At 36.5% G+C, this 10,996-nt stretch overlaps 1 protein-coding gene across 1 annotated transcript; it reads left to right on the top strand.

Annotated features, from left to right (window-relative positions):
• Positions 1-1,358: 1,358 nt before the first annotated feature.
• LOC117216413 (balbiani ring protein 3-like) lies at positions 1,359-3,690 on the top strand. The gene has a single exon (XM_033463114.1). The coding sequence runs from the start codon at positions 1,359-1,361 to the stop codon at positions 3,435-3,437; it is 2,079 nt and encodes a 692-aa protein (XP_033319005.1). The 3' UTR covers positions 3,438-3,690.
• The last annotated feature ends 7,306 nt before the right edge of the window (positions 3,691-10,996 follow it).

Below are 10,996 nucleotides of genomic sequence, written 5' to 3'. Positions count from 1 at the left end.
ATAAATAAATAAATTCAAGATTGCATTTCTTTTGCCTGTCATCTCTCTTGATGATACTTATCAACATCGAAATATGTAAGTATAGTTCCTTAGAAGTATACTTTCCTATCAACGATCATACGAAACAGTTTTGGTAATCAGCTCTTGAAAAGCTGTACAAAGAAAACGAACAAATTCGATGATATAAAAAGACCTCCATTACCATTATCGCGATTCATCGAAAAGATCAAACGAAACCGCTAAAATGAATAACACTTTTTCGAATTTACGATTGTATCTATATGCATTTATCGGGATAATTGTGATACAGCCGAATTGTGTTAAGATTATATTTTAAGAACGCTGGTATTAAATTTTTGTCAAGGAGTCTTAAGCTATAATCGAATAATCCGATTCTCTTACAATATAAGGGATGATTCCATTTCTATTATAAGAGTATTTTAATTATCAATTATTAGATAATTTTATCAATGATAATCTTCTAACGATAGTTTACGTATATCCTACCTTCTTTGGAATTGTTACGCAGAATCAACCGCTTCGAATTTCGTGGTATTTTGAATACGGTACTCAGAACTTAATCCTTCGAGATGCCTATATTTCGTCTACTGTAAACAATTATTACACAATCTTGCTACACTTGCTTCATGGGTCACCTAAATACGTAGATTTCGAAACGTTATCGCTTGTAAATAACTTAATTTTCATTCTTAAAAGATAACGTCACGTGGTACGCCAAATAAAAGAAATTGATGTAAGTTATCAGGTCGATAATTCGATACGTTAGCTATAAAAGTCTAATACTGTATTTTGAAAATGCCAGTTCTTTTGAAAAAGTGATTATAAAAGAGTGCGTTATTTTCGCATTTAAGATAGCGTAAAGTGATGAAAGCGTAGCGAAAAATGACAATAAAATTTGTTGCAATGAAATGTAAGTAATTTGAATTTGGAAATAATTTGTAATTATTTTTTAAGATGTTAGATAAATAAGTAGAAAATTACCCGATCGCGATACATTCTGATCACTAGATATTCGATAAGTTAAAATCGTCATAACAGTTCTAATCAAAATATACCGACAAATATTACCGATAACAGACATTATTTTTGGTCATTCATTATCGGCGACGGAATTTTTTTTCCTACTAATAATTATTATCTATAATGGAATTCTGTTAGTCCGTTATTAATAATAGTAACAGAAGAAAAAAAATTGATCATTTATAGCGAATCGAAACATTTAAAAATCAAAATCTATTAATCATTTAATTTTCTGAACAATCTATTCAACAATATTTCCCGTTTAAACAAAAATCAGCTTTTCCCTCATGACACGCAGAATAGTATTGATATACAGAATGGTAGATTCGTTATTTTCTTCTATTACAGATTTATTATTACTGGTCATTGCCGTTTTGGCAGTGACGGGGAACGCTTTTGCCGAAATACGCGAAATTCCAACAAAATGTCCAGAATCTTCGGGCAAAACCGTACAGCTCGCTCACAAACACGATTGTACCAAGTTTTACGAGTGTTCCAATGGGCAGAAGCAACTTTCGAATTGCCCAGAATTTGGCCCGGGACAGAAGCTACATTTCGACCCTGAACTTCAAAATTGTACTTTCCCATGGGAGGCAAATTGCGCGTCAAGGGCTCCGGATTGTTCAACGGACGAATTCATACAACCTCATCCCTCCAACTGTAGATTATATTACAAATGCGAGAACGGGGAGAAAGTCTTAAAAATGTGTGACGAGGGACAGCTATTTAATTTTGACTCTTTAGAATGCGTAGACAAAAATGCCACCAAGTGTAAAGTTTACGATTCGTGTCCAACGGGCAAATTGTTGGAGACTGTACTTCTCCCACACGAATGTAATTACAAATACAAATCTCTGTATTACGAATGTGTCGATGGGCAATACGTTGAAAGAGATTGCGCGTCGGGTCAAGTGTTCAATAATAGACGCAGACAATGCGTGTCTGACGTCTATTGTCCTGAAAACGGTACTAAATATATTCCTGACAAGACGGATTGCACTTTGTATTACGAATGTGTGAATGGTGTTAAAACACAGAAAACGTGCGAAGATGGATTATCTTTCAACGAAATGAAAGGTATGTGTACTTGGCCACCAGGCAGCGAATGTTCTTTGAACTTGTTCAAACAAACCGAGCTGGCTACATCTTTTCTACCTGACGCAACCAAGGAAAATATCATGATGAAATGTCCAGCGAATGGAAATGCGTTCGTGCCTCACGAACGCTCTTGCACCAAATATTACGTTTGCGTGAACGGACGTCAGTTTATTGAAAATTGTCCGGACGGTATGGTATACGACTATATTAGAAAAGTTTGTGATGCTCCGTATGCTGCCGTATGTAAAAATAAAATGACTCATTATAAGATTCGATTGCGAGGTATAGATTCAAATTGTCATTATTCGAATGATTGTCCAACATATGGTAGTAAACGCCTTAAATATGAAAAAGATTGCAGATTGTATTACGATTGTGAAAATGGCTACAGATGTCTTCGGTCGTGTCTTAAAGAATACGTCTTCAATCCATTAATCGAATCGTGTGATATACCAAAGAATTATCCTAATTGCGTTACTTCAGGCGGCTCTGATCCATCAGAAAACGAGTGTGATTGTGGTTGTAAGAATTGGATTCGTCGTTTCCCTAATCCCAAAAATTGTTCTCTATATTATGAGTGTGAAAATGGCAAGAAAGTGTCAAAGGAATGCGCTCGGGATCTTCAATACAGTCGTGACAGTCAGAGTTGTACCTATCCAAAAGATGCAAAATGCATCGTCTCCGATTGCGAAGAAGGAAAGTTTTATCATCATGACTACGAATGCAATAAATATTACGTATGTCGCCACGGTAAGAAAGAATCGCAGTACTGTCCATCTGGGCAAAAATTTGATTGGATAGATTTGGAATGCAAGCCATCAGGCAGGGTTCGCTGTTATCCCGAAGGGATTATGGATGGCTGTGAAGGCAAATGTTCGTCAACAGATACCACGTTGCCCCACGAAGATTGCCGCAAGTATTGTAAATGCGAAAATGGAAACTCCAAGATTGAAATTTGTCCTAACAAACAATTTTACGATCGGGAAACACACAAATGCGAGTGGCCAGAAAATCTGCGTAACGTGTCGTGCGAACCTTTCCCCTGCTGGCTTAATTCTACGGGAACCAATATTCCTCATAAATGCCACTGTGACAAATACTACAGATGCAGAAACGGAATGAAATATCTTGTATTCTGCAAGGACGGAAAATACTTTGACTATGAACAAGAAAGATGCGTTGATAGCGCAGAAGCTCACTGCTACGCGAATAGCCCATACGACGTTGGGGAATGCGCCAAAATCTATTTAACTCACAACAACTTCGTTCACGAAAATTGCACAAAACACTATAGGTGAGAGGGTACGAACGTGATTCTCGGGCAAAGACCTTCCAAAGATCTGTATTACGATAAAATATTTAGAGAATGTGCTTGACCTGAATATGTAAATTTACTGTCGGACTGCATATCGTTTGATTGTACCAGTAATGCTGATAGTATAATGCCTCATGAATGTGAATGTACCAGTCTACTATAAATGTGAAAAAGGATCAAAATATCGTGATTAACGCAACGATGGATTTTGCTTTGATTATGTACTCGGAAAGTGTGCGAATAAGGATCCTCGTTGTTATCATAAATATTCGAACGCGACCGATCAAGGTGAAGGACATTGCCCGAAATAGAATTTTTACAATACTACGTGTTGTTCAGTGGTTCAAAACATTAATTTGATTTATATATTCGATCATTCTGATTACTATCTATCTCCTTATCATTATTGATATTATTCATTGTTATTATCACTATTTTATTTTGTACACTGATTTCTAAAATAATCCATTTCCAAAGGCATTAGCACACAACAGTACACAATTAACATAAACCGAAAATATCATGTGAAATATGAAAGATCTGATCGTAGAAAATAAAATGGAAATAAAAGTTTTGTCATATCGCATTGTATTCTGTGAATTTCACAATTTTCATAATAACAAAATGTTTCCAGCTGTCGGTAGCTTAAAATTAAATATCGAAATCTACCTTATCGATGGAATATATTTTCTTTACTCATAAGCAAAATTTATTCACAAAAGATAATCCTTTTGTATTTCACTGACATGTAAATGTACAAGTAATGTCGCGATATCAAATTTTTTCACGAATCGTAAGTTTTAAATATGATCTAATAATTTCGATTTTACCGATATATTAACGGCGACGTTGACATTTTATGTCAAATCATTTGTAAAATATTAAAATTATAGACATATTTTCGCTTCGCTTAACGTAATATAGAGATTGTATTACAAATATAAACTGTTCAAGTTAGCGATATCTAAATTCATAGAAACGGCTATTGGTTCGATTGAAAGGAACCAATTTGAAAATATCGATCGAAATGGAATAATTTTTATTGTAATCTTATTGATTGATTGTTTGAATTGAATTGAATTGAAGAAGTTAATTTTAAAATATCGAAGTTTCGTCGAATTTCGTTAATGGTGCCTGAAATAAAGAACAAATATTCCTAGATCTTGTGCAATAGCAGGTACTATCTTTGGCTTTAAATCTCTCGTTTTTCCTTTATTCTTTAAACAATATTTTCTTCCAACGAAAGTTATGTACGTTACATTTTATCGAAACACTCGTTGGTACTTAGTTTCTTAATGAAAATTACAAATTAATTAATGTATGTCAAAGGTACAAATAAGGGGTATGACAAGAACAATGTTTTATCGCGACGTATGTATACTTCAACGTAAACAGAATTTCCACGAAAAACGACGTCAAAATTATTTTGAATTCTTATCTTTACGAATAGTTTCGCCTCGGGGTTCTCGTTATCTACAGGAATTTATCATAAATCTTATCGATTGATTGAAGTAAACCGACTTCAAAACTGATTTTAAAACTATTTAACTGAAAAATTTTTTATACTATTGTAGCTTAAAATAAACACTCTTATTGTTCTAAAAATGTATTTCTCAACATATCCGCCATATAGTTACCCACAGAAAAAGTTATTAACATCAAAATGTGCACCCCCTGAAACCATTCAATTTCCATCGAATTCGCTGCGAATAGTAATAACGACAAAAATTAAGATGATAATTTTAGGTGAGATACCATATATATACAGCATCAATGATCTTTTGTTAGTTATTTATAATATTCAAATATGTTTTTTTAACTATGTAATGGGATTTTGCTCAGAGATTCGTAATCGTATATTATCGAGTGGCTAGATTGCTATCGCTCATGCATATATATTTTGATCAAATTCATATTACAACGGTTTAACATATGAAAATAGTGGTAATTAGTACAGATATATACGATTCCACGATTGAGTACCGTGTCGTAATCTCGTAAAGGATTTTACCGATTTCGTGCGATATTTTTTTCTGTACTCTATATGAATAAATACAATGCAGAAAAAAAAATATAAACCCAAATGTTAACTCAGTAAAATCGTGATTTTATTTGTTTATCTAATTAACATCTTCTTTATAATCACTTACTAGCACGCTCAGACGTTATTTTATTTCATAATTATTTTCATGCCTGTGACCACTTCTGAAATTACATTATTTGAAATATTATTTCAAATAACAAGCTACTTTATTTTATAACTATTTGAAATAATTGTGAAATTGTTCTTTGAAATAATATCGGATGACCTATTTATCAGGTATACCTTCTACGCTTAGTTTTCATTAATACGATCATGTCAGCAAAGCATTATCACGAAGATGTTATTAGCGCTATTGAGAAATCATAGGTAAATGAAGGTTACGGATTTGAAAGAGGCGAAGATGATACAGCTAACAATTCCACGTGTGTTATCCGAAGATAAGAATAAATAACTAAATTGACATTTTAATTGACAAGATAAAAGCTTCGATTTGTCCGTGTTAAATGATTATTCGATAGGAAATAGTTTTCTGAAGAATAACAAGCTTTTTTCATCTAGCACACTAGTTGAACGGTTATTTTCTCTCGCAACAATATTAGATAGGCCCAGGCAAAGATCTCTCACGGATGAACATTTTGAAGAGAGAGGTTTGCTTACGGCAAATTGCTGCAAAGATTTCTTAAGGTAACATTTTTTCTTATACAGATTGGACTCTTTAACAAGCTGAATTGTATTTCTTAGATGTCAGATATATAGTATGTGGTGTGTTGTTAGCGGCTAACTTCCGCAGGTGGTGCAATATGTTCGGTCCATTTTGCTGAGAATGAGTTGTTTGGAGGACGTAAGTGATTTTGGTGTGTTCGTTTCTTAATAGGGTCAGTAAGCACTTATCTTTCCCGTTCATGATTTCCCATTTATTTTCTAATAATAATAGTGAAAATAAAGATCCAAAATAAATTATTTCAAATAGTTGCTTCTTATCGTCATTCTGAATAATATTTGGGCAGGTCTAGGCTGGGTTTAAATTTAGCGTGCCAAAATCTGTAGGAAATTAAGTATAACAAGTCAAGGAAAGAATTAAATCACACGTTGTAATGGAAAATAGCAATACAAATATAATATACCGAGTAACATAAAAAGCCGTCTATTGCCATTACGATAATATATAATTCACGGTAAATATACGAAATTGGCGCAGTGACTAACATATTTCCGATTTATAATTGCAGGTATTTACATTTTAATCAGTAAGATTATGTTACAATCTAATAATGTCACGATCTTATCTGTATCATCGTGTAACAGGATAAAAATTTTAAAAACTTTCGTTCTAAATCTTCGTCAGTACGTCCAATCGAATAATTCTATTCTGTTATACCATGTATGTATTGTAGTTGTCTGTTATTAGTTACTTCTTTTTACGATACTTTTCTAAGAGTATTCTACTTCTTTCATCGAAATTATTATACAGAATTGCTTGCTTCGAATTCCTCGACGTTCTCAAGACTTTGATCACAGTTTGCATACACAACCCTTCTAAGTATATATCTAAGTATATAACATACTTTCTGTATCGTTATTAAGCACTATTGTCCCTCCATCGCACCTTTGGTATGTGAAGCCCGAAAAGATAATCCGATTTAAATCTGAATGATAACTCTAAAATTGTGAGTAAGATAATAATGGAAATTATCGTTTGGAAACAATCTAAACTTTCATTGTTTAGTGATATTATCGTCTGGAATAAAGCAAGAAGAGATATTGATATCTTAAAAGTACGATAAGTTGGCTATAAAAGTCAAAACTTGACGTTGGGAACTGTCAGTTTCTTATTAAAAACCAAGTTTAGGAGTTTTTATTATTTTTCAATAGTACGAATTCTCTATGGGAATGAAAAGTGAGTAATTTTACAAGAGATATAGTTCGTAACCACATATGTTCCTTTTGAGACTTTATCTTATTTTGGGATATTCTCATATCGTACATATTATACAAGGTGTTGTTAGACTACAAGTAATTTCACAGGAAATTTAAGGGGTGTTTGTTGAAGCTGAAAAAGTCAAGAATAAAAAAGTTGCGTTTTCAGCTTTGTTTTTTAGTCGTTGACAATTAAAAATCGGTTAAAATATCTCTCCCCGCATAGTGATCCTCAAACCGAACGACGTTTGCCGCGCGACGTTTTGCAAAACAAATGGCAAAACAAAAGACAATGGTCACGGTGTATTGTTTCATTGGTTACATACCAAGGTGCGTCAATTAGGGATCTTAGCGTTTTCGATTGGAAGCGTTGGAGTATTTCAATGTTGGAGTTACTTGCTGTTCCCCATAGTTGGATTCCGTAGGTCCAGACAGGTTTTATTACGGTCTTGTAGAGGGTAATTTTACTCTGTATGTTAAGTTTGGAGCGTCGGCCCGTGAGCCAATAGAATTTTTTTAGTTTGCCCTTTAGTTGCTTCGTATTATCTGAGATGTGTTTTTTCCAAGTTAGTCTCTTGTCCAGGGTCATGCCCAGGTATCTGACTGAGTCCTTGCTAGGAATTATTGTGTTGTTGATGGTGACCTGGGGGCAGGTTTGTTTTCGGAGCGTGAAGGTTACATGTGAGGAATTTTTTTCGTTAATTTTGAAGCTCCATTTATGAAACCACTTTTCATGGAGTCGAGACATCGCTGGAGAGTGGACGAGGCAATTGCCGGGTCTGCGTGGGTAGCTAATAGCGCTGTGTCGTCAGCAAATGTTGCTATTGTTATTTCGTTTGCTATAGGTAAGTCGGCAGTGTAGATGGAGTACAGTAGGGGTCCGAGGACACTACCTTGGTGTATGCCGGCTTCTATTGGGAATGTCGCGGAAGTGGCGTCTAGGCATTTAACCATGAATTGTCTATTGGTTTTTAGGATGGAGTAGTAGGGGTGAGGTAGGATCTTTTTAAGCTTGTAAAGTAGCCCTTCATGCCATACTTTGTCGAATGCCTGTTGGATGTCTAGGAAAACCGCTGAGCAATATTTTTTCTTTTCGAGGGTTTGGCTGATCGTATGGGTTATGCGATGGATTTGTTCTACTGTTGAATGTTGTTTTCGGAAGCCGAATTGGTGATCTGGGAGTGTTTTCAAGCCCTCTAAGAGTGGAAGGAGTCGATTCGTGAGCATCTTCTCGAATAGTTTAGACAGGGTAGGTAAAAGACTGATAGGGCGATAGGAGCTGGTTTCGTATATCGGTTTACCGGGTTTAGGGATGAGGGTAATCAGTGAGATTTTCCAGGCCTTAGGATAGTGTTCAAGGCGAAGGATAGCATTAAAAATCGATGTGATGAGTGCGATCCCTTTTATGGGAAGTTCCTTGATTGCTTTATTGCCTATTAGGTCGTGCCCTGCTGCTTTCTTGGGATTTAGGCGACTGATTGTTTCTATAGTCTCTGCAGAAGTGAAGGGTTCGATAGGAGGGGACATTTGGAAGGTGGTGTGCAGGTATTCAGTAACGTCCGCGGCAGCTTTGGAGGAATGGGGTTTGAATACTTTAGACAAGTATTTGGCAAACAGGTCGGCTTTTTCTATAGGGCTACGCGCCCATCCACCTTGCGGACGGCGGATTGGGGGGATTATTTGTGGGGGGCGTGTGAGTTTCCTGGAGGCCTTCCATAGCGAGTAGTTGGAGTCGGCTGTGGGGGATAAACTGGCGAGATATTTTTGGAAACAGTCGTTTTTGTAATTTTTTATGGTTTTGGATAGCTTTCTAGTTGCGTTGTTTAGTTTGCGTTTGTCATCCGGTGTTCTATGGGTCTGCCATACTCTTCTTAGTCTACGTTTTTCTGCTATTTTTTTTAATATGTATTGGGGATATTCTTGTTTGCTGATGGACGTATTTGTCGGTGTGGAGAGGCGGATGACGTTTATTATGCTCGTGTTTAAGTATTCCGTGGCTGCTTCAATTTCTTCCTTAGTTTTTAGTGAGGTTAGGGCTGAAGTTGAGTGAGTAAAGACTTCTCTAAAGAGCTGCCAGTTGGTGTGTTGGTTGCGAATGGAGCCATTTGGTGTATTCTCGATGATTGTTGAACTGACTGTTGCTATCACGGGGAAATGATCAGAGGAGAGATCAGCCGAGGAGTTGATTTGGACGTGTCTTGATGAGATATTTTTAGTTACGAAGAAGTCCAGAAGGTCGGGTATTTTGTTAGTGTCGGTGGGCCAGTATGTGGGTTCGTATGTGGTGAGGTAGTTGAGGTTATTGGTTATTGTGCTGTTTAAGAGGTTTTTGCCTTTTACTGTAACCAGTCTGCTGCCCCAATGGGTGTGCTTGGCGTTATAGTCTCCTCCAGCTATGAATCTATTGCCCAGGGTGTCCAGGAAGTTATCAAAGTCTTCTTTGGCGATGGAGTGTCTGGGAGGGCAGTATACTGCTGAAGTGGTGATTGTACCATGACAGTCTTCTATTACTACGTTTGTTGCTTGGAGGTAGTCTTTCTAGAATAATGGAAGTTCGTAGTGCTTAATACTTGTTTTGATTATGATTCCGGTGCCACCGTGGGCCTTTCCGCTGGGGTGTTGCGTATGGTAGAATTTATAATCATTTATTTTCAAATAGTTTTTGTCGGTGAAGTGGGTTTCCGATACGAGCATTACGTCGATTTGCTGGTGTTTTAGGAAGAGTTCTAGTTCAAATTTGTGTTGTGCTAGACCGTTGGCGTTCCAAAGAGCTATGCGTCTTGGTTTTATTTTGCGTCGGGGCGTACTAATTTATCCATGATGAGTGTTAGTAGCGATAGCAAATTATTTATTTGCTCCGATTGTTTCTCTATTAGCTTTTCAAGCCTAGAGACGTTGTCTGTGTTAGGAGAATTGGGGACACTATTTTGGGAAAGATCCCTTTGGCTATTCGGGTTATTTTGTATGCCTTGTACTGCTTGGGCATAGGAGGTTGAGGTAGTGATGAATTTAGTAGGACTGGATATTTGGTTGGTTGAGGGGATTGGGGTAGTCGTGAATTTCGGCGGGCTGGGTGTTTGGTTGGTTACCTCTTTTGCTCTGAGTTTAGGGTACCTGTTTGTGTATAGGGTTTTATAGGCTGAGCAGCCTTTATAGTTGGCAAGATGGTCACCTTGACAGTGGATGCACTTCGCTGGGATTTCCGGTGATTTAGTGCACTGGTCAGTGGAGTGTGTGCCTTCACATTTAACGCAGCGGAAGGTATGGTTGCAGTATTTCTGCGTGTGATCGTACCTTTGGCACCTTTTGCATTGCACTATTTCTTTTTTAACAAGCGGTGGTTCGAATTTTACTATTGCGTTCATTAGGCGACTGATGTTGTAAATTTCCTTATTGTTAGGCTTTTGCTTTATGTCTATAAAAAATAAGGATAACGGGTCTTTCGAGACTCTATGCCTTATATTACTAACGTTGATGACTTCGTGGCCGAGTTTTAAGAGTTCGAATTTGAGTTCATCTATGTCTGCTGAGTGGTGGATGTTGCGTAGAACCACTCGAAAAGGTCTTTCTTGTTTGAGCTG

This window comes from Bombus bifarius, unplaced genomic scaffold, assembly GCF_011952205.1.
Source record: "Bombus bifarius isolate JDL3187 unplaced genomic scaffold, Bbif_JDL3187 scf7180000010271, whole genome shotgun sequence".
In the NCBI taxonomy this organism is placed as follows: Eukaryota; Metazoa; Arthropoda; class Insecta; order Hymenoptera; family Apidae; genus Bombus; species Bombus bifarius.
This window is presented reverse-complemented; position numbering and strand designations above follow the sequence as displayed.

Bases quoted from the DNA above. Each gene is read 5' to 3' on its own strand.
- LOC117216413 (XM_033463114.1), top strand. From the start codon at position 1,359: ATGGTAGATTCGTTATTTTCTTCTATTACAGATTTATTATTACTGGTC.